The 27,735-nt window shown below is 41.8% G+C and overlaps 2 protein-coding genes across 8 annotated transcripts in view; one reads left to right on the plus strand and one right to left on the minus strand.

Moving 5' to 3' along the window:
* Vps13b (vacuolar protein sorting 13 homolog B) overlaps positions 1-15,538 on the plus strand; it is a 756,023-nt gene extending 740,485 nt beyond the window's left edge. For all 7 annotated transcript variants that reach the window (XM_046464889.2, XM_046464891.2, XM_046464888.2 and 4 more), the window contains 4 exons: positions 6,547-6,723; positions 9,394-9,496; positions 10,049-10,298; positions 13,980-15,538. In XM_046464889.2, the coding sequence (XP_046320845.1) occupies positions 6,547-6,723; positions 9,394-9,496; positions 10,049-10,298; positions 13,980-14,228 (779 nt within the window). In that variant the 3' untranslated portion in view covers positions 14,229-15,538. The remainder of the gene's footprint in view (positions 1-6,546; positions 6,724-9,393; positions 9,497-10,048; positions 10,299-13,979) is intronic.
* Positions 15,539-16,326: 788 nt separating this feature from the next.
* Positions 16,327-27,390, minus strand: LOC124106958 (cytochrome c oxidase subunit 6C). The gene is made up of 4 exons (XM_046464895.2): positions 27,265-27,390; positions 26,220-26,346; positions 21,227-21,355; positions 16,327-16,450 (listed from the first exon to the last, which is right to left on the minus strand). Exons 2-3 carry the CDS (start codon positions 26,331-26,333, stop codon positions 21,242-21,244), a joined length of 228 nt encoding a protein of 75 aa, XP_046320851.1. The 5' UTR covers positions 26,334-26,346; positions 27,265-27,390; the 3' UTR covers positions 16,327-16,450; positions 21,227-21,241.
* Between the last annotated feature and the right edge of the window lie 345 nt (positions 27,391-27,735).

Here is a 27,735-nt window from a genome sequence, read left to right on the forward strand (position 1 = left end):
TTCCCAGGACCTGCCTGGCAGGGATGTTGGCCCACACAGACCCCTGTGCTCTGCCTTCCTTTGCTTCTGGTAGGAAATGTAGCTTGGGCTTCCATGTGGTGCTCCAAAGCAAAAAGTTAATTGTGTGGGACCCCCCTGAGCACAGTGGCGTCCACGCAACACAGCAACATATCATCCTTTGCTCTTCACAGTAACAGACAGCCCTTCTGAAGCACTCACTGCTCCTATAGCAAGTACCATGGGCGCCTGCTTTTGTTTGAACAGCGCTTGCACAGTCTACACGTGTCATGTGAACTTTGGCGAGGAGCCTGCTTTTCCTCTTATTTATTTATTCATTTATTTATTTTTGAGATCTGCCTGACTCAGAGCAATTATTGTTTTTCAAGCAGTCAGATGGTATAGTTAGAGGTGAAAATTGCGATGGATGTTTCAAAACATTACAAATGTTTGAAAATAAGTTGCTTTGGAAAATCTATAAAAAGGAAGCTGTAAAGCTGAAAGTTTGCACTGAAGGATTTTCAAGGGTATATTTTGTTTATTTGCTTACAAAAGAATTTAAAACTGTACAGCTTGGCAACCTGCCACCCACGTGTCTGAGGGAGTGCGGGCTCTCAGAGATCAAAGTGACCAAGGCAGTGCAGAGCACAGGGTGGGAAAGAGGGGCTTGAAAGGCTCCATCCTCCCCTGGTCTTCAGTTCCCTCTGCAGCCCCCCCCCCCCCACTGCATGCAGCCAGTCCAGGCTGAGGGAGGAAGTAGTAAAAAGTTACAAGTACAGGCTAAGTCACTAGAAATTGTTTAATTAATAACAGTCCATGGTATAGGACACTGTCACTTGATAATGCAAGGAAACAGGGAAGCTAGTAACCTACAACAAGGGACAGGCTGGGTAAAGGACAATCTTCTTGCTTGACTCAGCAACCCAGAGGATGTGGGTCTCCCTTAAGGAAGTTGGTCTGATAAGTGTGGACCACAGCCCTCAGGACTCTGGGCCCAAGGCTTCAGTGTCCAAGTCCTTTCTTCTTGACCTCAGCTAAGTTCTTAATCTCTAATCCTGGGTTTCTGCTTTATAAACTAGGGCTGGTAATGCCATCGCTGGGAGTAACCACAGACACAGGGTCCATGCTAGACAGACAGCACCTGTTTGTGTTGTGTTATGGTTTCAATGAGTATCCCAGCAAAGAGGCCTTTGAGTAATGGCAAGAGCATTCTTGCTTTCATTTAGTCCAATGGATTAAGTTGCTAAAACTAGAGGAATGAACCATGATGTTTTCTTAGGGCTTCAAGGTCACTATTTTGGGACTTGGGGACCTTTTTATGCTAAGAATTCTAGGCTTTAGTGCTCTCTACCCTGGACACAAGAGCTTCCTTCCCCCAGCCAAGCTCTTCCGAGAGTTTTCAAATGATCAGGAAGAAGAGGTCTGGTGTGGCCATTGCATGGCCGTCTCCGGCGTGTTCCTGATTCAACTTTAGCCTAAGGATTCTACTCTCTTCCGCACCCAATGAAGCCCCAGTCACTATCTAAAAGTATGTCTGGAAATAGAGATCAGCTAGTTGAGAACCCCCGAGCTTGTCCTACTAAGGTCACTTTGGACCTGGCTCTCACTGACAGGGTAGAGCTCACAAAACCCTGATCTTTGCTGTGGTCATTGTGTCTCCTATGTCTTTATCCATGCTGCTGGAGATATGGCCGTGAGCTTATGCTGTCTTTTCTCATTTCTGATAATTTCCAGAAACCTGTGAGTTATGGGGCTGACATAAACTCCCATACTAGCCTGCCCCAGCCCTTCGGAGCTCTGGTCCCAGCCCAGCACACACCCTACTGCCATTTCTGGGCTCCTCAGAGTTCATTGTGGGTGTCTCTAGCTTGACCAAAACAACTTTCTTTCCTCCTCCAAGAGTTCTGTCTGTGTATCTCAGGACCTCTGGCTCATCTCCAAATGCCTGGTCTTAGAACTACTAGTGTGAGAGGAAGGAGAGGAGAGGAACAGGAACAACCAAGCCTCCATATATGAAAAATATAGATTTGTCACCATTCCATTCATCCCCAGAAATGGTGTTTAAAATAGCTAGATAGGATTAAATGCCTAATTGAAGTTAGAGCTATCCTGATATAGTAGTTTGAAACTCCTGGTAGGGAAATTGAAATTCTAGTTGGTCATTTCCTTCCTTTGTAATACAGAAACTTTAAGGACCCAGTTAATTAAAAAAAAAAAAAAAAAAAAGTACTTAAAGTACATTTTATGGTTGACAGAGCACTTTTTCAAGTGTCTTACTGATCTTCACAGCCCAAGGCATGAATGAAGTCAGGTGACCGCCCAGATCAAACCCTCCAGCAAGGACAAGAACCTGGACTTTTCTGCCACCCCACCTTCCCCTGAAGGGCTCTGGGCTTGAAAACAGCCAGGATACAGGGAGACTTAACAGTCAAAAGTTCCAGGATAAGTGAAACATGGCTTCCACTAATGAATCTGGGTTTGGGGGATTTCTTGACTCTGTTTTTTCTGGGGATGCTGTGGAAGGTTGTGAGTCACCTGAAATCAAAGGAAATCTCCAGATGTCATGACCAGCCACGTAGCCCAACCCCAGTAAGAAGTGTCTTCCAGCTGTCTGAGAGAGGTCGCCAGGGCTCTGTGTCCCTTGAACAGGTTAGGGCTACCATGAAAGGGAAATGGGAGAAGACTGTAAATGAAGTAACCACCTGCCCCCAACCCAATTTATTAATATGACAATATTTCCAAAAGCAACGGCTTTTGAGAGAACTCTGTCGTAGCCTGTAGGATTGGCATCAGCCTTTCCCACATTTAACAAATCCGTTTCCCCAAATATCTGCACTTGACCCTCTGCCCTGGAGCCTGCACTGTGGAAGGCTGGCAGCTCTACGTCTTCATCCACTTTGTGTTCCTTCCCAGACCTGTTCCTTCTACAAACACCAAAGGTCAGGCCAGGCCAGGCCAGGCTGCTGCCTGATAGATTCATCATGGTGCTGGACCCCCACAACCGCACCCCTCCATCTCCTAGACACTCTCAGGGGCTCCTCTCAGAATCCCAACAAAACAGGCCTCTCCCAGGTGGAGCTGGAGTTTCCCTCCAGTGAGCAAGGAGGAGCTATGTATAGCACCAGAGTCTCTCCTCAGCAGTCAGGTTGACAGATTGGAATTTCAGGGTGACAGACCAAAGTTTGCATATCTCTTCTATCAAAAACTACTGCCCTGGAGTTGGGATGTTTTTCATGCTATGGTGGGTCTCCTGTGTCTGGTGAGTTGTGGATGGAGTGGTGTCCCAGTTTAGGCCTGTACTTCTGCTATTGTGACAAAAAAGTACCCAGCATAAGATTACACTGTGTGATAAGGCTGGCACCAAAATAGATCAGTGACTGAGCATCCTTGCCTGATGCTGGGAACAGTCACAGAGGAAGTAAAGGAGAGTCTCATAGTTTCCTTACTTCTTAAAGAAGGGCCTCCTACAGCCAAGGTGCCCAAGAAGCCCCCACTCCCCCTGCAGCCCAGCCCAGCTCTCAGAGTCCCCGGCACCCCACCTAGGAGCATCCTACCCTCCTCACCCCTGCATCACATCACAGTCCTCTCCATGTGGCCCGTGGGCCTGTTGCCAACAGACAAGTCTTGAGATCAGTTTCCATTACTTAAAGCCTTAGAGTTTAAGTACATGATAGTAAATAATTTACCAGTTTTAGGAATTAGCTGGATTAGATTTAATAAGAGGGCCTCAGCCCTGAGAGAAGTGGCCTCCCTCAAGGCAGGCTTGCAGAGGCCTGGAGTGGCTGCTAGTTTCTCTTGGTCTCTCTGTTCTCCAGCTCATCAGCACAGAGTGAGAGACTAAATAGAGAGACAGAAGCACCTGGTGACCAGTGAGGTGTCAGTGTGTGTGATGGGTGGCTTTTCTCCCATCTCTGGTGCTGAGCTGAGGACATGCAGTCTGATGACTCCTTCTCCAACTCCTGTTTGCACCCTGTGTCGATGACCAGAACTGGTCAGGGCTCTAGGTTCCTTGCATAGGTTAGGGCTAGCGCATAAAAGGGAATGACTGTAAATGAGGGAACCATCTGTCCCCAACCCAATTTGTTTATTTATTTATTCTTTGGTACTAGGGATTGAACCCAAGAATACTTAAGCACTAAGCCACATCCCCAACCCTTTTTATTTTTTTATTTTGAGACAGGGCCTTGCTAAGTTGCTGAGGCTGACTTGGAGCCTGCGATCCTCCTGCCTCAGCCCCAGCCTCCTGAGCCACTGGAATTATAGGTGTGCACCACCATGCCTGGGTATCCCCCAATCCAATTTTAATAGTCCTAATGAAAGCCACACTTGAGAAAAGACATTTCTACCAGGAATCTGGCACTAATTTAATCTATTGGTGTTTTTGTAATAATTTGCCCATTTTTGTAATCTTAAGCACAACCTTTCAGAGAAATCAGATAATGAAATGATGAAACCTGCATTCTTTAATCTGATGCTGCACACTTTACCTGACATGGAATGATTTGAGGAGAAGACCCAAAGTCCCTGCCTCTCCATTACAGGGCTGGTGGTCTCTACCCCCGACCTTGTGTGGCCACTGACCCTGGATCTTACAGGTAGAGAGCGGAGCATCTGATTCCTCAGTTCCGACAAAGTGAGGGACGCTCAGCCCTGAGATCAAGGGTGGCCTGGGCCAACCAGTAGCAGCTAGCTCCCGTCACCTCCTGACATGTCTTTAGAGGGTTAGGGTGGCATTAGTTCAGGGTGGGAAACAGACCTATCACTTCAGTTAATTCTTAGTCTGTGGATTCAGAATTTTAAATGACCCTTTCAAGACCTAAAGGACTGGAGCCCATGAACATTCAGATCCTTAACCTTTGACCTGGAGAAACCGCCTTTTGTTCAGTGAAATATTGCTTGAACTTAGCAGGTCATTAACTGAAGTCTAGAAATCTCTATTTATAAGAGATTCTGAATTGGTGACATTTAGAGTGATAGGATTTGACATATGTAAAATTTCTATCAGGGGTGTGGGGGTTTTCATTAACCCTACCAGGTTTAAGTTGAAAACAGGAAATTCTATCAAGAACTCTAAAAAATTTTTTACTTCTGAGTTAGAGAACCCGCCTCTTCATTCTGAAAAAAGTCAGGACTCCTGAGGCCTTTCCTAGACTGGTCATTGTTCCCATGGAGCAAGAAGACACATCCAGACGAGTGGATGTCTTTCATTTGTAACAACCTTTAAGCTCAGTAAAGGAAATGGTGGCCCTGTCATGAAGCAGTTGGAGCAAATTAGTGAAGCAGGGTTTTGGTAGCTATTCTGAAGTGAAAAGTAGCCAAACCTCAGTTGAAGTAAGAGAGAAGGAAGTTTTTCCAAGATTGGCAGAGAGGAGAAGAGAAGAGCCTGTTTTATAAACAGGATAAGTGAAAATTTTGGTGGTTAAGAGGAGACTGTGATTCACACTCCTTGGATTCAAATCCAGGCCTAACCATTTAACAGCTGTGTGACCTTGGGAAAACTCCTTAACCTCTCTGTGCCACAGTGTCCTCTTCTGGAAAATGAGGTAAACAATGCCTGATTCAAGGGATTTTAGGATTAAATGATCTCATATAGGTGAAGCTCAAGCACTCAAGACAGGTTAGCTATAAGGAGAGACCATGATCATACTAATGGTTACTTTTATTAAATAATCATTAAATCATAATATTGATGATACTGCATTATTGATAAGTGATCATCATTATTAAAAGTGGAGGCACAGAATGAGGCTGGCCCTTTTTTCTTGCCCCACTCTTTTTTTTGGGGGGGGGTACCAGAACTCAGGGGCACTCAACCACTGAGCCGTATCCCCAGCCCTATTTTGTATTTTTTATTTAGAGACAGGGTCTTTCTGTGGCTGAGGCTGGCTTTGAACTTGTGATATCCTCCTATCTCAGCCTCCAGAGCCGCTGGGATGTGCCCCACCGCACCTGGCTTTGCCCCACTCTTGATTGAGTGGAAGTTTACTAGGCTGTGCAGGCTTTCTGTCCTGCTGAGGAATTGTTAGCTCTTCTTCTTTTTTTTTTTTTTCTGGGTGAAGAGGTTTAATATGTAACAGTAGGCCAACTGGGGAGGATAAGAACCCCAAGGCCCCAGCCCTTCTCCCATGACGTCCCGGGACCTGAGTGCCTGGGCCAGTCCTATGCCTGCCCCAGCCCTGAGGCTCCCTGGTCCCAGGGAAACATGGGAAAGAAGCTGGATGGCTGGGGGCTCGGCCCCCAGAGTTCATGTTGGCTCTTGTTAACTTGTGTTGTCTTATTTGGGGGAGCACACATAGGTAGCACTTGGAAATAATCGATCCTGACACTGTGGACCAAACCCAGTCTGCACATTGTGTTTCAATGAGGATAAAAAATGTCTAATGTAAACAGCCCAAAGTGTACTTACATAATTGGTAAATAAATGTAAAGAACTTTATATTGAGGGTGGGGATTCATTTTCAATCCAAATAAAACTACATGCCAGACTGAGCTTTTCATTTTCTGAGGATTTTAAGCCTCTGTACTTACTGGGGGCTTTTGTTATTTCAGGTGCAATTGCTGGTATAGTGGATCAGCCGATGCAGAACTTCCAGAAAACATCCGAGGCTCAGGCTTCAGCCGGACACAAGGCCAAGGGTGTTATCTCTGGTGTGGGGAAAGGAATCATGGGGGTGTTCACGAAGCCCATTGGAGGAGCTGCTGAGCTCGTGTCACAGACCGGCTACGGTAAGAGACTTACTGATGAGTTTGCATCATGGCACCCAGGTTCCCTGGGGTCCTCTGTCCTTTCACATGGGAAAAGAGAGAAAAGTAAAGTAGGCAAATAGTAGCGGCCTTTCTTGCCTCCCTGTGCTTATTGACACAAAGTAGGATTACACTGCTGAAAAAGAAAAGAAAATTATAAACCAGAACACCAATTGGTAATTTCCATTAGCAATTTCAGAGGAGATTCTTTGATTCTGTGTCTCAGAATCTTTTTTTACAGTATACTTAATAAAAAGGATTTTAATGAAAAATAACCAGTTAGAGGTCGAGAGCAATATGGAGAACACACTGCAACAGAGAAAAGAATGACCACTATTTCCCCCGTGAGGAATCTGGAAGGAAAGGCAGGATATAAGGCAGGAAAAAATCTAAGAGCCAGTGCTGGGCGTGGGGAACCTGCACAGAGCCGGGCTGGGCCGTGTTGAGAGCCACAGCCAAAGGGGCCCCAGCAAACTTCCAGCTGCTGGCTGATGATTGGCTCACAGCGGCCCCAGCAACATCTAGCTGATTGGCTCCTCGGCCCCAGCAACATCTAGCTGATTGGCTCCTCTGCGGTGATGCTCATTGGACTGTTTCCCTGCCCTTTCAGACCACGGAGCTGCTCATTGGGGGACTTTTTTTTTTTTTTTTTTTTTTTTTTTCAAAAGAAACTAACTTTATTTTTAGAACCACACACGACAAACAAAATAGTCTCTCAGGAAAAACCCTCAGAGCCTCAACTGCCACCACCGGCTTTCCACAAGCCTCTCTCTCCCCCACAAGCTTCTCTCCACCTCCCACAATCCTCCTGCTCTTGAGGCCGATTGGCTGGGTCACGTGGGCGGAGCCAAAAAAGTCCCCCAATGAGCAGCTCCGTGGTCTGAAAGGGCAGGGAAACAGTCCAATGAGCATCACCGCAGAGGAGCCAATCAGCTAGATGTTGCTGGGGCCGAGGAGCCAATCAGCTAGATGTTGCTGGGGCCGCTGTGAGCCAATCATCAGCCAGCAGCTGGAAGTTTGCTGGGGCCCCTTTGGCTGTGGCTCTCAACAGGGCCGGTCTTTGGGTTGGGGTGGCTCTCTCACCTGCAGACGCCATCCTGCTGCTTCCAGACAGGCCGGTCTCTGGCCCGTGGAACTGACAGCAGGGGCCCTGCAGCCTGTGACACTACTTCTACCTGGAAAGGCCACGCCAGGGCCTCTCTCCACACACGCCTCTCCTTCTGTGCTGATTTTCCACGATCTCAGCAGAGCACCTGAAAGTGACTTTTAGTAAACATGTGACTGGAATTACATTTTTACCTAAGATTGCTGTCATCATTCTGGTCACGAAGCAGGGCCATCCAGCAATGTCTCAGACCACATGAAGGCCAGACACCTAGCACTCGCCTGCCTCTGGCCCTCACTCCCTGGGTCTCACTGTACTTGGGCACCCTGCACTCAGGAGGTCTGAGCCGGGCAGCCCCATCAGGGCATAAAACTAGTATCTAAAAGGGAGAGAGTGGGACAGAGGCCCCCAGGGAGGCAGCCAGGAGAGCCTCTGAGACCACACAGGCATGAGCAGTGCCCTCTTGGCTCCAGCCCTCCCTCTCCCTCTCCACTTCTCTCCTCTCTCTCTCTCTCTCTCTCTTGAATGACACGCTCACTCCTCACAGGAAAGCTGACAATAAGAATTGCTGCAACTTGAAAGTAGAAAAAGTCAAACTCTCCCTTATCAAATGCTTAGGCCTTATATGTTAGGGTTTTTTTTTTTTTTTTTTTTAAGTCTTCCTTTTGCTGCAGATTCCTGTGAAGTAAAGTCAACTCGTACTTCATAAATTCTTTTGGTTTTGAAAATGCCGTTGTCCCTTCCCATGTTTCCCAGGGCTCAGCCTTATGTAAGAGCATCTCGGAGCAGGCTTCACATGGCCTCTTGGTTTCCATCACTCTTGTAAAACTTTTATTACCACACTGAAGGTTTTACAAACCACTAACTCTTAGTCTAATGACTATGCCTCGTTTATAAATATTTACAAGCCCTCAGAAAGCACACATGCTGTACCATCTTTGGTTCTGGAGAGCCTCTTTGGAAGCTTGTGTGGCTGCTGCTGGGTGCCCTCATTTGGTGCTGGCACCAGGGAGAGCATGTAATAAACCAGAGGCCCCAAGAGCGCTCATAAATGTATATGGAATCGTGTTTAACAGCTGGATTAAGTCACTTAGCATTTAAATGCGTATCTAGGCAAACCATGTGCCTTCATATGCATCTATGTGTGTGTTGCGTTTTTATTTCACCAGCCATAGCACAGATACAGAAGTATTATAATAGGCAAGGAGGTCAAGTAGAAATCTTGACTTTTTTTAACACAAATTGTAAATGACATGTCTGTCAGCTGTTGTTCATGATGAGCTTCTCTCGGGAGTGTTATGCTTCCTCTAAGTGCTAGTCCTTGCTTGGACTGTAGCACAGTCATATTCAGTTTGTAGCTAATGTAAGATTGCCAGGGTTAAGGACACTGTAATGTCTAATGGTTACCTATACACTTGCTTCTCAAGATGTGACATCATTTTGGATCTGTAACGTTTTATGGATGGTTCTAAGCAGATGACATCACTGCAGCATGGAAGTGTTTTCCAGAAATCAGCCAGTACACTCCCTTGCTTCTCTCCCCACAGGTATTTTACACGGAGCTGGACTTTCTCAGCTTCCCAAACAGCGCTATCAGCCAAGTGATCTACATGCTGACCAGGCTCCAAACAGCCATGTCAAATATGTCTGGTAACTTATTGAAACACTTGCTCAATTTTACATCCCCATTGTATGTTAATAGCTCCTGGCTTGCTCCCGAGCTAATGGGCCATGCTTCCAGGGGAGCCCAAGAAGAGCAGTCATTCTGGGCACTGGCCTCTTGGGCAGTAGTAGCAGAGCATCCTAGAGGACCCGGGAAAAGCTGCTGTTCCCAGGTTTGGGGCTGGTGGCAAAATTCTGTTCCACCCTGACCACTCAGGGAGGGGGCAGACATTGGCAGAAAAGCCAGGGCCTGTGAGAAGGCCCGAGATTCCCTGAGGAACCCACACTCTAATTAGGAGGTATCAGTTCTAATGGGAAGAGAAGCAGCACAACAGAGCCACAGGAAATCTTTGTTCCCAGGAGGAGCGGGACCTGACAATTAGCATTTCAAGCTAACATGAATAATCAGATTGGTGAGGGCACTTTGCCCTTGGGGAGATTTGTGTAGGATTGTCCCAAGTCTTTGGTAAACAGTGAACACTGACAAGTGACTGCCTTTCCCAAGCCATCTCTGGGCCTCACTCACTCTCTTTTAAACAGGAAAATGCTCCAGTCTCTGGGCAGACCAGAAGTCCACATGGCCTTGGATGTGGTTCTCGTGAGAGGTTCAGGCCAGGAACATGAAGGGTGCCTGCTGCTGACCTCAGAAGTACTCTTCGTAGTGAGTGTCAGCGAGGACACGCAGCAACAGGCCTTCCCCGTCACAGAGATAGACTGCACACAGGACAGCAAGCAAAGCAGCCTGCTCACTGTGCAGCTCAAGCAGCCGAGAATGGCCTGTGATGTGGAGGTACACTTCAGAAAATGGGGGATGGGCTCACTACTGGGCAGGTTGAGACACAGGCCAGTCACTGGTGCCCAGGCATTTATGTGTCTCAGGAGGGGCAGCTGGAGACCTGGAGAGCTGTGAGACAGAACGGATTGTGAAGGTGGGGAGTGGGGTTTACTGGAAGACCCCACCAGTATGCATGCGAGGCCTTCCCAGGAAGCCTGGGGTGAAGCACCAAACGAATAGAACAAGGCCCTTCCTGCTCCATTGTCAGAGGGCTCAAGTGCTTCATGCCAGGACAGGACAGTGCAGTATGGTGGGACTCCAAAATGAGTGGGATGGCCTAGGAAAGGTGAGGAACACAGCAGCAATTCCTGGCAGCTACCCACAAAGGAAGCCCCAGTCTACACACAGCCTGCGAGCAGCTCCAGCAGGCCTGTGGGTACAGGAAGAACTGATGCAAAAGTGAGGGAACCAAGATGAGGGCAGGGCCCCCTTCAAGCTGATGCAACCAAAGGTTCCTCCCTCAACTCCCTCCCCAACATCCAACCCCGGAGATTTATTTTATAAATACATCTCTTTCCTACCCACTGCTTTAATTCTCAAGAATAAGATAGAACCATTTCCTGTCCTGTAAGTAACACAGGTTTGGGGATGGTGCAGCTTCCTGGCCCCACAGTTCCTGGAACACATAGGGTGATATGGAATAGATGCTCAGGTGGGGCATCCTGAGTGTCAGGGCTGAGGTGAGCCCCAACCAGTGGCTGCAGCCTCCTGAAGTCCAGCTTAGCGCAAGCAGATGCACCCACTGGAAAATTGCTCTGCATCTCTGCCTCCCAGAGATGGCCTAATCCACAGCCCTAACTGTTGGCCCAAGAAATGAATCTTTTTCCATATGGCAAGATGGGGTGATCAGTGGCAAGCTGTAGCTTACTGGTCCTGAGGACTGAGTGGCCTCAGCAAAGGACAGCAAGCCTTGCCTGATTGCTTTTTTTCATTATTTTCTTCCTGATATGGGAGCCTGCCTCCCTCACACCACTGTTTGGGTAAAAATTATCTGAGAAGATGGAAAGCAGCCAACCACAACAACTCTTAGGATTTCTCTAGTTTCTTGGATCATAATCAGTCAGGCTTTACGCTGGGGCTTGGCACCAGGGCTATACTGCTGCTTTGAGTTGATGACTTTCTGGGAATAAACAGAGGTCAGATGTCCAGGCTGACTTTATTAACATTTGCCAAAAATCTTCTGATCCAGTTGACAATAAAGCAGCAGTGATCCGGCTACAGGATTTGGCAGAGGATAGTATCATTATCTTCAAGTCCTTAGTCCTTAACAAGAAACCTCCAAGACCCTAATATCTGTGACCATCTTTTTTCCTTAGCTGGCCTAGGAAAAGCTGAAGACCTTAAACGACTGAGACTGGAGATTCATCTTTTGCCGTTAAACTGTCTTCAGTTGTGATCCTTCTCCTTTGCATTTCTGTTTGTGAAGGATACTGAGAGGACTCATTGTAGCTGGAGAGGAACAGACCTGTTCCCTCAGGGGTTATGGAGATGATAGCAGGAGTCAGTACCCTTAGCAAATGCCAAGGCTGAGACCATGGAATCACTGAGTTAGAGGTGGAAGCACTGGGGCTCGGAGACCATGCTCAATACTGGCTTTCCCTCAGAGTGCAGGAATAAAGGAGGATTGGGATCCAGGGATGGCTAAGAGAAGACAGGTAAAGAGGAGACCAGGAGTGTTGCACAACAGCCATTAGACATGCAGAGCTCTCAAAAGCAGCACCTGGCAGTGGGCAGAGGGTGGATATCCAATATGCCCCGTCTCCACATCCTGCTTTCTTCGTATCTATTCCACCTTACGTCCCCACCTCAACTCCTAAGAGACAGTAACTACCCCCTTAATCCTGTATCCATACCCTAGCCTCCCCCACTCACACAGAGAAAACCCAACTGCAGAGTACTTTAATCTGAGTCCTTCATTAAAAGGACTGTAAATCAAGGTATTTTCCACAGGGGAGGAAAGGGGCTTTGGGGTGCTGCTTTGACATGCCCCACTCCTGTCAGTGCCTCTCAACATAATGCAGGTATAGAACGTGGTTAGGAAGCCTACCTGCTGTCTTGCAGTGAAAATCAAGAGCAGTATTTCAAGCTGTTCATATAAAACAGCTTTTCTGGTTTATTGCTTTTGCCTTGGAGGCTAGGAATCATAGCTCCTTTGAATTTTGGAAGGAATTAATTTGTAGATGACATCATTCAGTATATTCAAATATGGCAGGATTCAGATATTTTAAAATCAGCATTTGCTTTTCTTGGTTAAATGCAGCCATTTTTAGGGGTAATAATTGCTTAATATGCCTGGCACATTATTGAAATCCCTTATGAGAGGCTCAAAATGAGTCAGAAGGTCAATTTATTCCTTGGCCAGGTTCCTTTCACAACACGGGTTTTCCTGTGCTGCTGTTCAGGAGGAGCAATTAAGACTTTTTTGTGTATTCAAAGCTTTCCAGCTGAATTCTGGCCCCATCAAATGATATCATCGGAGCTCTGGCTTTTGCCTGGTGGTGCACAGCTTTCATCTGTCAGTGAATCTTTGGGAGCCTTTCTTTTTTCTCAAGCATGAAACTATAAGACGAACTCTAGGATGTCCTTATTCCTCTGGCAGGCCCCTTGACTCTCTTTGCCATCTCTCTGGCTTTCTGCAGCTTTTAAGACACTTTCAGCTGCGTTGTTTCTGGGTCCTACACAGAAATATAAAATTATTTACCACTACTTTGAGAACAAAAAAAGCCCTCATTAAACTGCTTATAATTCTTCCAGTGTGGTCTTGCCAACATTCGGTAGGTAAAAACCAGTAGGTCAGTAGCTACTTAATTCTCAGATCAGTGGCTTGCACTGCAAACTTCCCACTGTGCTTGATCAGCACACTAGATAGCTGTTGCAGCTCCAGCTGCCTTTGATGGGCACTTTCTCAGAATAGCTCACATAAGAACTCAGCATATCTCAGTTCTCCTCTTCAGTTCCACTGAAGATGAGCCAGACTTTTATGAACCATAAATGTACTTTGCATCCTCCCTCTTTTCCATAAAAATTTCCCCTTCCTCTGCCCAGCTTTTCTGTTTTCTCTGGCTTTAAACTGTAGTATTTATAAAAACAGAAAATGTTACAGTTCAAAAGGTATGTTTTTTTTTTTAATGCTCTGCCCAGAGCCACTGGTTTGAACGAGGTGCTCTTCTCCACTTTCTGTCAAACTGAAGAGGTTTTATCTTAAGAGGTTCAGGGAGCCAAGTTAACAGAGCTTTTATTTCGGGATGCTGCGTTTAATGTTGATTAAATTTAAGCACAGGGGAGAGAGACATTTTTTCTTCTTTGTTCCTGGGCTGCTTGTTAAAGAGCAATGACAGATGTTTTAATACTTAATGGGTAAAATGTTATCAAATCATCAACTTCAAACATGGGAACTTTATGCAACACCAGATGCTTTATTCAAAGAGTTTCTCTTAATATTCACACACAGAGCTTTTGTTACATTGCTGAAACAGTGTTATTGCCACATCTCATAGGCAAAATAAAAGGAAACAATGCTTTGGACAACATGGTTTTATTAGATGACCTAAAAGGCATCAAGGAAAAAGAATAATTTTGTTGTGGAAGTCTCATAATAAGATCTGACAACTAATGAATCTTTATTCTTGAACACAGGTAGACGGAATCCGAGAGAGACTGTCAGAGCAACAATACAACAGACTTGTGGACTATATCACAAAGACGTCTTGTCACCTGGCCCCCAGCTGCTCTTCCATGCAAACACCATCCCCTGTGGTGGCTGTGGAACCTCCCCTTTCCACTGTTAAAACATACCATTATTTGGTGGACCCACATTTTGGTCAGGTCTTCATTAGTAAATTTACCATGGTGAAGAATAAAGCCCTAAGGAAAGGGTTCCCTTGAATCCCTTCTAAGATGATGATTCTTGTTTGTGCAGTTTATTTTTTAAACAAAGAACCTAGAGGTTAGCCAAGAGATACGAATCAATGATGAATAAAAAGAAGAAAAAAAAAAGAACCTAGAGATTAGCTCTAACATTCATTGTGGACAAAAGACCAACACTTTTCGGTGGTTCAGGTATTGTAACTTCTAAAATTATCTTAGCATCTTTCTCCCTAAAAACAAATTAGATACTTTAAGATGGGGATGGGGTTCCTTTACCATTTGAAGACAGTGATTAAAACAATGCCGTTTGCTAAAATTTTCACAATTATTTGGACCTGTTAATGCTCTGCTCTACAGAAAAATACATGGTTAGGCCTTAGAATGCAGAGCCAGAGTTAAAACTTCATCCCTAATTCCATCTGTTTTGGGGGACTGAGATACCACCTCTGCCCAATACCCCTTTTTTGCAAAGGTTGATTCTTTAAATGAAATGAACTTAGAACTCTGTTGGTTAACTTGTTAAATTTGCTTAACTACAGCAACATTATTTTAGTGAAAGCTACTACGTGTATTCCCTCCAAAGTCTGCATTTTACTGAAATTCACAAAACAGTCTATGACTCTGGGTACATTTTAGAAAAATGTTCTTCCAGTTTGTGTTTTAAATAGACAAGCTAAAAATCATTTGTATTTACCAATGACAGACCTGAAGTACTCAGGTGAGTTTCTTTAGTTCCACAAATAACATGTTAGGAAGTCCTGGAAGGGGAGCCAAGAACACAACATTAATACTAGCAATGACATCAGTCCAGATAGTTTATTTTTCTGAGTGATTTGATAAAGCATGAAGATATTGCTAAATATTATTTTGCATCTCAGATTGGGTTTGACTCAGGGTCTAGAGTTACCAGATAACTTAAATGTTCAGTAAGTATCTTTCTCATGGTCTAATTAATTAAATTTGTCTTATTACCTTCAAACTTGGGCCTATAACTTATTGCCTACAATTGTGAAATTCTAAGAAAATGCAATTTTAAAGCCAACTGATCTTTGAACTCTCACAGAGGTGTAGGCACAAGTCACCACTACATCACTGTTAAAGGAAAGCAAGACTGTTTGTTAATGGACAATTCAGGTTGTATATGAAAAATGGCTCCTCGGTTTGTTATATATACTTGTTTAGGAAAGTGACAGTTTTGTCAATCCCAAGAGTAACTATTTTTAAGAATGTAAATATGTACTAATTCTTGTATGTTTTATGGTAATTTTGCATACTGCTAAGAACTGTTATGTAAAGTTGTTTAAAATAAAAGGTGTCCTTGAATTTCAGGCCATATATAAACATCTATTTTTAACCAGGAGTTTTTAAGATGAAGTTTTTCATTAATACCATCTGAGTTTAGTACAGGTTACATCACTGGGATTCAATTTTGCATGAGTTAAAAAGGGTAAAAGCCAGTTTTTGTTATCTTCAAATGATAATTCATCACTAAACTAGCTTTGGATAAAATAAATAAATCAAAGTGCTCTATAGTATCATTTTGATCACAACAAAAGACAACAGGAAGTTCTAAGAATTCTGTAATATTTATTTTTTAGTTGTAGAACTAAAAAATATCTTTTATTTTTATGTAGTGCCGAGGATCAAACCCAGGGCCTCGCACATGCTAGGCGAGTGCTCTACCACTGAGCCACAACCTTGGCCCCCACACAGATTTTATTGGAAGAACTATCACTGTCCTTTAAGAGTTCACATTTCAGAAATTATCTATGGACTCCTGGAGACCCTTTCAAGGCCAGGACCAGGTAACTGCACCTGGGAGTATCTCAGTGAAACAGAAGAAACATCAGGGCAATAAAAGATGTACAAAAACGGGGCTGGGGTTATAGCTAGGCCTCGTACATGTGAGGCACTGGGTTCGATCCGCAGCACCACACAAAAATATTGTGTCCACCTTAAAAAAAAAAAAATCTCTAAAAAAATGTATAAAACAATGAAAATTGCAAGAAATACTGAAATCAAGATATCTTCATAAGGTCCATAAACAGTGCTAAAAGTTTCCAACCAATTACGATGCTTTTGTGCCCCAAATTATCAATAAGAATTGAGCAAAACATTGTATACAGTATTTGTTAATTGTTTATTTACCAAGAAAAACTATTTCTTAGCCCACATATTCATGTTTAATAGTTCAGGAGCACAAGTCAGTAAACTTCTAAGGATCTCAATCCAAAGAAATTCTGTGGAGAGAAAGAAAATAGTTAATAATAAACATTGTCTCTAATACTCACTACCTCACTACCTTTTGAGATTAACTGAGGTCTATTCCTTATTAGTAGACCCTACATTTTCACTGCTCACCTTCAACCCCAGGAGAAACCTCAGGCTGCCTAAGCTCTTATGTTCATTCTCCTACCAAGCTGCTTGACCACCTTAGCTGCTTGACTAGCTAGCCTCTTTTCCATTTTGGACAAAACATATCTTACACTTACTTCTTGCTTTCATTTAACAAATTCTGCTTTCTCCCCCTCCCTCTCAAGTCCAACCCCTCCCCCATTCCCTCTCATATCTACACCTGTTGTTATAAGAGAACTCATTTGTTCCAAATCATCATTGTTCTTACTGGTTTTTAGAACAATCACCTTCGGGTAAAAAAAATAATAATCTGACAAATATAAAAATTAGCCTAATATCATCTAATTATGAGATACATGCCCACTGTGGAAAATTTGAAAATTTCAAAGTTAAAACAGCAATGTTAAGAATTATAAGTCTATTAATATTTTTGTGGATCTTTCTTCTCCAGTCTTTTTCCCTGTGCAAGTCTCACAATAGCTCATCCCTACACATCTTAGTACATTTATCTGCATTTCTAGAATTAAGTCATATAAGGCAAAAATCACTCATAGTATAAATTATATTTAACAATACATCCTTTCAGATCAATTTAGTAAATGATCTTTCATGAGCACACCAATCAATTCACTTTTAGATGTAGAACCTTAATTCACACAAGAGATATAAGGACCACATGGATATGACAGACCAAATCAGAATCTACCCCTCAAAAACTAGCATATCAACTGTAGACACTCTAACAAACTATAAAAGGTTATCTATCTAGCCAGGCTCAATGGCACATGCCTGTAATCCCAGCAATTTGGGAAGCTAAGGCAGGAGGATTACAAGGATTCCAGGCTTCTGCAATTTACCAGCACGGGTCAGGCAGTGGGATGGATCCTCAGCACCACATAAAAATAAATAAAATGAAGATACTGTGTCCATTCACAACTAAAAAAAAGTATATGTGTATATGTATGAATATATGCTGGCTAGAATAGAACATCCCTGGGTTCAATTCTCAGTACTTAAATAACAAGAACAAAGGCAAAAACACCATTGTTTTTTGAAAAGTCACTTCTTTCTAAAGGAATGATTTTCCTAATGCCAACCTGTCAGTTAATAACAAAATATGTGAAATGATTTTGAACATAAAAAGGAACTTCCTATGTCAATAATAAGATATTGGACTATAAAACTCCAGACCACACCCCTCCTACCCCTCATAAAACATATGTAGGTTTGCAATAACTCTAGACACAAGTTAAGCTGCAGCAACCAAATGAACACCTAACCAAGACGAAAACCCCTCAAAATAGGAAATTTTGTGACATTTTTGCTTGACTTTGCCCCAACCCCTCTTCAGGCAATGCAGTGTTATATGAAGGAAACTGCCCAATTCCTGGCTCCTCCCTGGGATTGAAGGTAAAGAATACAACTTGCTTATTACAACATGCTGGCTCATCTGGGTTTCTGTCTTGCCTGACTTGGAGCACTGATGGGAATAGTGGTACAGTCAGAATATCAGGTTGGAAACAAATGAAAGCAATGGTGGATGCCTTGGCATGAGAGCTGCAGACAGACTGAAGCCAAGAAATTATAAGAGGCAGAGAATAACTAGGGTTCCAAGAGGAAGCAGGACTGAAACTTTTTAGGAAAATTAAGAGTAACTGGGCTGGGGATGTGGCTCAAGCGGTAGTGCGCTCACCTGGCATGCATGGGGCGCTGGGTTCGATCCTCAGCACCACATAAAAATAAAATAAAGATGTTGTGTCCTCCGAAAACTAAGAAATAAATATTAAAAATCTCTCTCTTTAAAAAAAAAAAAAAAGAATTATGAATATTCAGAAACCTTAACAAAAAATGAATCCTGAGTAGATACATTCTCAGGAAAAGGATTCTGAGGCTGTATGCCAGGGGATGATTAGTGAAAGTCTTCTCCCATATGCAGTCAAAATCTGCAGAGTGAGAGATAGCTGTTTTGTTCAAATGCCCAAATTGCCACAAAAGATTACAAAGCACACAAAGAAACAGAGAAATATGGCCCAAGAAACAATATCTCCAAGAACAAACCATAAAGAAACACTGACTTCTGACTAAAAACTTAAAAACAATTATCTTAGTATGTTCACTGAGTTTGAAGAACAAGAACAGATAAATAAAAATCAGGAAAACAATATGAACAAAATAAAAATAATCACAAAAAAGCTGAAAAATATAGTAACTCAATTAAAAAAATCAAATATTTGATATTTAATGCCAATCCTCTTCTAAAACCAAGGAAAAAAAATACTTCAATACTTAAGCTGGACAAAAACAAGAGAATTATAGGCCAACTGCACTAATATTGATGCAAAACCCCCTGATGAAACACAAGTAAACCACTCAATAGCACACTGAAAGCATTATACATGAGGGCCAAGAGGTTTATTCCCAAAATGCAAGGTATGGTCAAACAAATTCATAAATGTGAAACATCATAGTAACAGAACAAAAGATTTTAAAATTACATGAGTATATTAATAGATGCAGAAAAAAGTCTGATAGAATCCAGAACCTTGTAATGATAAAAACAATAAACTAGGTACATAAATAATGAACGCTAAAATATGTGTCCTTTATAAGCTATTCAATATAATATGTACTGAAATCCTAATCAGAAAAATTAGACAACAAAAAGAAAAGACATCCAAAAATTGAAAGAAGAAAATTATCCCTGAAAGTAACAAGACCTTGTCTATAGAAAAGTAAGGATTCCACACAAAAAATAAACTCATTAGAATAAACAAAATCAGCAAAGTTGCTGAATATAATAATCAGTTGTTTTTCTACACTAACAATGAACGTTTTAAAGAAAATAGTCCCATTTACAATAGCATCAAAAAGAATAAAACAGGAATAAACTTTACCAAAAACATAAAAGACTTAAAACTAAAAATACAAATAAAACAATTCCATACTCACAGAGTGCAAAACTTTGTAAAGATGTCCATACCAAAAAAAAAAAAAAAGGATGACAGTTCTAACCAACGCAATCTACAGATTTAATGCAATCCCAATCAAAATGCCAACAGCATTTTTGGCAGAAACAGAAAAAGCCTTCCAAAATTCAGTCAGACTCTCAAAGTACTCTAAATAACTAAAACAATCTTGGGGGGGAGAGGGGGGGAGGAATTCACATTTCCTCATTTCAAAATGAACTACAAAGCTATAGTAATGAAAACAGTGTAGTACTGACATGAAGACAGGCATATAGAGCAATGGAATACAACAGAGAGCCCAGAAACAAATCCTTGAATATGTAGACAACTGATTTTCTACAAGTATGCCAAGACTATTCATTGGGAGAAGACAATCTCAACAGGACATCCACATGCTAAACAAGTTATATATTTACACCATATACAAAGATTAACTCAAAATAGATAAAAGAGGGCTGGGAGGTAGCAAGGTCATGGGTTCAATTCCTTAAAAAAAAAAAAAAAAAAATCAAAGACCTAAAATGTAAGCACTAAAACAATAAAATGCTTAGAAAAAAAGATGAATTGGACATCAAAATTTAAAACCTCTGCAAAGGATGCAATCCTCAGAGTGAAAAGGTAACTTGTGAAATAGGAGAAAATATACACAAATCAATCATATCTAATAAGGAGTTATATCCAGAATGACATAACTGATATAATGAGCCCCCACTACTCAACCAAAACAACAACCAAATTCAAATATGAATTTAAAAATGTGGAATTTTTACAACCTCCAATATACCCAACAAGGATAAACAAATGACCGATAAGCACATGAAATGATGTTCAACAATGCAAATCATTAGGAAATGTATATCAAAACCACTGAGATCTCACCCACATTAGGAAGATTACTACCAAAAAATAAAAGAGTAGGGCTAGGGTTGTGGCTCAGTGGTTGAGCGCTTGCCTCGCACATGTGAGGCACTGGGTTCAATCCTCAGCACCACATAAAAATAACTAAAAACAAAGCCATTGTGTCCCCGTATAACTAAAAAAAAAAAAAAATTAAATAAATAAATAAAAGAGTAACAAGTGTTGGTAAGGATGTGGAGAAATTGGAACATTTGTGCACTGCTGGTGAGAATGTAAAATGTGGATAATAGTATGGCAATTTCTTAAAAACTGAGTACATACCCAAAAGAACTGAAAGGAGGACCCTGAAGAGATAATTTTAATACCTATGTTTGTAGTAGTTATTCACAACAACCAAAAGTTGAAAGCAACCCAAGTGTCTACTGAGAAATGGATAAACAAAATGTATATACAAACAATGGAACATTTTTCAGCCTTAAAAAGTATACATCCTACACACAAATAAACACCAAGAATATTATGCTAAATAAAATAAGCCAGTCACAAAAGATAAATACTCTATGAATCTACTTATATGAATATCTAAAGTGGTCAAATTCTTAGAAAGTAAAATAGTGGTTGCCAAGGCCTCAGGGCAGAAGATGGGAAGTTGTTTAATGGATAGACAGTATCAGTTTTAAAAGAATAGAGTTCTGGAAACTGCTTGCACAATAATGTGAATGTACAGTAATTAAATATTACTGAACTATACAATTACAAATGATTGATAGCAAATTTTATTTGCATTTTACCAGTTCAAATGTTTTTGAAAAAGAGACTTCAAAAAAATGGCATTACCTTTATATTCCAAAATTACTTTACACTCTGAAAGATTCCAGCCCGCCTCATCTCCTCAAAATCTTTCATGGAATCATAATTTCTGTAGAAATCTGCATATGCCTTCTTTCTTGGTTCAGCCACACCAAACTAAAAAGTTAACATACTGTTAATGTATTATTTGGATTATTAGTAATATCTAAAGTAAATTACAATATCATTTGTGTTCACTCTTTAACCCATTATGTCCTACAAAGAACTGAAAATTTGGGACTTCATGGGATTTGAACCCTACAATTATAAGATAAGGAGTAGGAGAGGTGACCCAGATGCAAGGAATGAGGAAGTAGTTTCATGAAAACTAAACAGCAAAAAAGGGCCCCCCTTCCTAGACTGTACCTTTTCCTGGGCAAGTTATGTATGTATGATTTATATGTGTGTTTGGTGAGAAACAAGTGCAGAATGGTAAGAGCCAGAGGATGATAGCAGCCAAAATGCTAAAAGATGTCTGACAAAAGATAAACAGTCTTCTCTTCAGCAAGCCTAAATATCGCCATAATATTTGTTGCATGCTGAGACGTGCCACAATTTTCTAGTTCAGTTAAAGCCACATTATGAATTTCAAAGGAGTCTAAAATTGATTTGGTAACCATCAGCCTCTAAAAGGCACAGGAAACTTTCTAAATGATTTATACTTCAACACATATGCTTTTGAAAGTAGAAAGGAGACTATTAGAGATGAGGAAGGGAAATGGGAAAAAGTAGGATAAGGGAGGTAGTAGGGAGGTGGGTTTTACCTATACTAATATGCCACAAGGAATAATATTCTGTATAATTAATATGTACTGATAAAAAAACATAAACTCTTAAGAGTGAGAATTGGTTTATTGGCTTATTTTAAAATGAAGGAATGAACCCAAGATGATGCCCACTGATCACTTTGAGAAAAAGAAAGCTTTAATGCTGCTAAAACTGCAGCAAAAGGATTAGGGGGAGGGGTCTTTATTTTGTTGTTGTAATGTTGTAGTTTCTATATACAAAGGGGAGAAACAAAGAAAAAAATAAATGAAGATTCAAGAGAGCAATGTAGACCTAATCAAGGTCTAGAAGAAGCACTAACTGGCAGGGGGCTGGAGCAGGATTCAAACCTATGGCAAAAATTTTATTCTCCACAAAACACTGCTTAGTGTATTTCAATGTGTGGGTTACAATCCAAATTCAAATCTAAGCCTGCATATAAAAACCAGGAAAAAATTCAAGTATCATTCCACATAAGTGAAATACTACAGAAACACAAATGAAGTCTACTGGGGCCCATCACTATACATGGTATTTAATTTTTTGCATAAGCTTGACACAGGGCTAAGGGATATGAAATACAGATGAAAAAAACTTAGTTCTAGATGTATCTGTAAGGGTATCTTGGGAAGAGATTGGACTAGAAAAGATCCAACCTCACCAACATGGCAGGCATCATCCAATCCACTGAAGGCCTGAATAGAACAAAAGTAAGAGCAAATTAGCTAACCCATCCATCTTCTTTTACCTTCGGACATCAGAGCTCCTGGCCTTCAGACTCTGGGACTTAGGCCGCTTGCCCGAAAGGCATTTGTACTTGCGACTGGGAGGTATACCATTAGCTCCCCTACTTCTCAGTCCTTTAGACTTGGACTGGATTACATTATCAACTTTCCTGGATCTCCAACTTGTAGATGGCAGCTCGTGGGTCCTTTCAGCCTAACTCTCAAGCCAATTCTCACAATAATCTCTTCATACACACTCACACACCCTACTGATTCTGTTTCTCTGGAGAGTCCTAGCATACTATACAAGGCAACCACAAACAATTTGTTAGAGGAGAATTATTTTTCATTAAAATTTTTTTGGAATACTAAGGCAGAGAGAAAGTAATAATAAGCTGTTAGTAAACCTAAGAAATTAAACAAAATAATATTATAACCTCATCTAAATTTTTTGTCTGTAATATTTCAAATGGGAAGTTTCTTTTAACTCTGAAAAATCTGGACTTCAGAAAGAAATGAAATTTATCAATTTAGATCCTCCAGGTCATGAGTAACTTTAATAAAGTTATAAAATAATACATACCTGAGGTCTTATATGTTACATGAATACAAGAAGATTTAGAACAAGCCTAATTTATGATAGCAATTAGTAAACCTTGGGGAAATACCACTTTGATGTAAATGCTGTTCATTTATCTCTTAAAATCTAACTCATATCCATAAATTAAGCTTTAGAGCACAACTAACTTATCCAAAAATTAATTGCTGGATAACAATCCATGTAACACACAGAAAAGTTGATTGAAAATGTGAACATATTCCAAAACCTGTAAAATGAAAAACATCAAGTCTTCAAAAGCACTAAGCACTAATGGGGAGGGGAAAATGAAGGCTATTACAGCAACTAAGACAACCAAAGATCCTATCTTATTCTTTAGTTCCTCAATGTTTTGGAGACCTTCTTTCTAAACAAACCCTACTAGTTAACTATATACAAATGAAATGCTTCATTATGAAGCACTTCTGACTTTTCATCACAGTAGACAGACCATGAGTCTGGCAAGAGCCCAGCTCTTCAGAGAAAAGGTAGAAAATATAATTTAACATAAAATACTGTGTTTGGTATGAAATGAGTAAGAACCCAGGAGAGTACAACCAACCTCAAAAGGAAAAGGGTACACATTGCTCCACAAAAGGAAGCATCTGAGAAGGCCTTGAAAGACAAACTGGAATTTGCCAATGAGATAAAAAATATTCCTAGCATGTTAATAACCATGGAAGAAAGCAGCAAATAGGTCTAAAGGCTCCAAGTGGAATGTATTAAAAGTGATTGGGAATGACAATGGAAAGGCAGAAAGGGCAAAACAGCAAAGGTATTAGAATCAAAAGTAGGTTTTAGTTTTAGCCCCTGGATGAGTTTATTTCACATTATCCACCACCCATCAATAGTACTTGAAACCAATTTAGAAAGCGTGAATATTAAGAGTACAGCACACACAATTTTGCTGCAAACTGTTCCAGTTATATGTACTACAAACATTCTACCTGTATGTATGTGTTCACTAAATCAAAATGCAAAAATACATGTATTTCTATTGGAGGTTGAAAGTTTTAAAATTCACTAAACATTAGGGGCTACCAGTTAGAAGTAACAAGACTCTATACATAAAGAATTTTAATAAAGATCAGAACTTTTATCATAACTATGATGACAAAGCCAAAAAGTCCCCCATCTTTCTTACTCATATATATATATCTATACCTTTTTCTAACATTTATTTCTAATATTTCTAACTTTATTTTGTATCCACTATGTGCCAAGCAACAGGGATCTCAAGGGCCAAGCAAAGGATTTGCTTTTGGGGCTTGTCTCCTCAAAGGCTTGTCTCCTTGCCAAAGCAAGAATCCACTTAATGTTTTTGTTCAGTTTTTCCCTTCCTCTTTGTTCTCCAAGTTTTCCCTAACTTTCAAGGCTCAAATTCCACTTCTTTGAATAAAGAATGGCACATAAGGACTGGGGTTATGGCTCAGTTGTAGAGCACTTGCCTAACACACGAGGCACTAGGTTCAATCCTCAGCACCACATAAAAAAATAAATAAGTAAAAAAGAATGCCCTAAAACCACATTCTTTCACTTATGTCCTATCCTGCAACAGCTTCTAAAAAATGTTTTTAACCTCTCCATAACTCTTCAGTTCTTAAGGACAGAGGCATTAGTTGTATTATTTTTTTGGATTCTCCAATGCACCTGAAACTCCATGTTACATACGACTGTACTGAATTTTAGATACTGGCTCCTATTCAATAGATACTTTTAAGGAACTGTTTGTGTGTAAGGCTCCTGACTCGGGGGTGCCAAGTAAAAGTAAATAAATGACAGACCTGGCCTCAATAAGGCTCAGAGCCTAGTAACGATTAGAGACACTAAGCCAGGCACGGTGGTGCAAGCCTGTAATCCCAGAGGCTCAGGAGGATGAGACAGGAGGATCACAAATTCAAAGCCAGCCTCAGCAATGGTGAGGTACTAAGCAACTCAGTGAGACCCTGTCTCTAAATAAAATACAAAATAGGGTTGGGGATGTGGCTCAGTGGTTAAGTGCCCCTGAGTTCAACCCCCAGTACCCCCCGCCAAAAAATTACAGACACTAAACAAAAAATGATAAGTGGGAGGAATTACAAAAGCTCTGAATTCTCTCAGACAATTAATGATAAATATGTATTATCATAAACATTTTTATAAAAAGGCATTATAGGCTGGAATTGTGGCTCAGTGGCAGGGCGTTTGCCTCGCATGCATGAGGCACTGAGTTGGATATTTATGGTTATATAAATATAACATACAGCCTTTGATAAAAACACAAGGTTTAATGTTAAAATCCACCAAGCACAGCATTAAAATGTTACTGTGACAATTCTTCAAGGTGTCAAACAGAATTACTGCCTTTCCTGCCCCTCTGTACACTTACCCTCTTTAAGGGTGGGACTGTGTGCTCCCAAAATTCATGCATTGAAATCCTGAGTGGCAACACCTCAGAATATAACCTATTTGGAAATTAGGACTTTAATGTGGTAAAAACAAGGTCTAAATTAGGGTAAGTCCTAACCCAATGATTGTTGTCTTCATAAAAGGAAATCTATCCAGTCATGTGCCCATACAGAGAACAATGTGAAGATTGAAAGAGAACAGAGCCATTTAATAAGGCAAGAAAGGCCTCAGAACACATCAACCTTTCCCACAGATTTCTGATCTTCAGAACCATGAAAAAATAAACTTCTGTTGTTTAAGTCACTATGTCCATGATTCTTTGTCATGGCAATACTGGCAAGAACACAGCTGCATCTAAAGATGAAGGACAAACCATCTGGAGATTATGACCACCTGTCATAATGAAGTAAATGCAGGGAAGGGAAGAGAGCAAGCACCGTAAAGAGGAGTTCATTTTTAAAAGACTCTTGAAATTTTACACAAAACAAAAAACAAATATACATACCTTATAGAGAGCTGCAACCCCCAGGGCAACCGTGAATGCTCCAACAATATGAAACCGCAGACGCTTGGCCAGAAGACCCCGCATCTGAGGTTTCGCCAAAGTGCCGGAAGCCATGGCAGTTAGGGTCCTTCATAGGTAAAATAAGAAAACAAAATCAACAACAACAAAGATCTAAAGAACTCTCATGCATGATACATTTTAGTCCTTAGGCAAAGGTCAACGGTGGACTGACTCCTCCCACAAAGCCCAATAGGACGTTGGGTGGCTCAGTCTGCATAACAGTCCAGATACCCCAAATAAACGTGGTCATTGTGGCACAACCAGAGACCCTGAGCAAAAAGTACGACTAAATCTCTCCCAACCACAAAGACATGCAGAAGCTCTAGTGGTAATTACACGTGCAAATACTCCTAACAGCATTTAAAATTTTTTTTCGAGACAATTCCATGAAACAGTGAGGTGGGTGTTATGCAATCACACCGTAAGCCACTAAAACGCAGACGGGATCGCAGAGGCTGCCTCGTGGGCCCGTGCTCCCCCCGCAGCCCAGACACCTGGGGGGAGGGGGGTCCTTAAAGGCAGCACGGTGACCTTCCTCAGCGGCCCAACTCTAACCTGGAACCAGGCTATACAGCAAACAGCGGCCCTACGTCGACCCCCCAGCCACACGACCGGTGGGAAGAACCCCCCAGCCCCTTTAACGAGTGAAACACTGGGCCCGATAGGTCAAATGACCTAAACAAGGTCACGCTGAAGGGAGGAAAACGCAGCGGGACCCGGGCCCGGCCGACCCACTCCGAAGCCCGCAGGCTTCCTGAGGACCCCCCGCCAACCCCGCTCCCAAGGAGCCGCCCGCTTCCAGCCCCGCTGTCCGCCGCCCTCCTAAGACCACGACGGGGGCGTGCAAGAGGCGACGTGGGAGAAAAGTCCGGGGCTTCACCGCGGCTGAGGCTCAAAGTCACGACTCAACTCCCAGGCCGACAAAGAGCGAAAGGCGGCAGTCTTGAGAACCGCAATGCGGGTCTCAAACAGTACCCGAACGCACCTCCACACCTGCGTCCTTCCCGGTAGACAGAGAAATGGACGGTTTTTCCGCAGTGCGCAGGCGCAGAAGGAGACTGCGCCTAGAGGCCGCAGCGACGGGAACCTAAAGAGTCCAAAAGTCTTTCGGTGAGCCTCCTGGCGTTTACTACGGAAATCCATGCGCTTAGGATCTATACTATGCGACCTTGAAGCAAAGGATTTGACCTCCTGAGACAGTTTCCCTAGTAAGCTTAAAATGGCAATCTTATTCATATAGTTATTATAGACTTATGAAGGAATACAAAGATATTTAATATGTGAAAAAAAATTAATGTACCCTATAAATGCAGTACTAATTATGCCGGGCTAAACGATTGCTTAAGCATGTGCAAATCAAAGCTTTATGATTTTATGTGATTGAGCGCTTGGTTTGGGTAAAGGGTGAAAGAGATAACTTCCAGTAACTCACAGCCTAACATATAAGACAGACACA

This window comes from Marmota monax, unplaced genomic scaffold (assembly GCF_021218885.2).
Source record: "Marmota monax isolate L192 unplaced genomic scaffold, Marmota_monax_Labrador192_F-V1.1 WCK01_AAM20220418_F8-fsc00003, whole genome shotgun sequence".
Lineage (NCBI taxonomy): Eukaryota > Metazoa > Chordata > Mammalia > Rodentia > Sciuridae > Marmota > Marmota monax.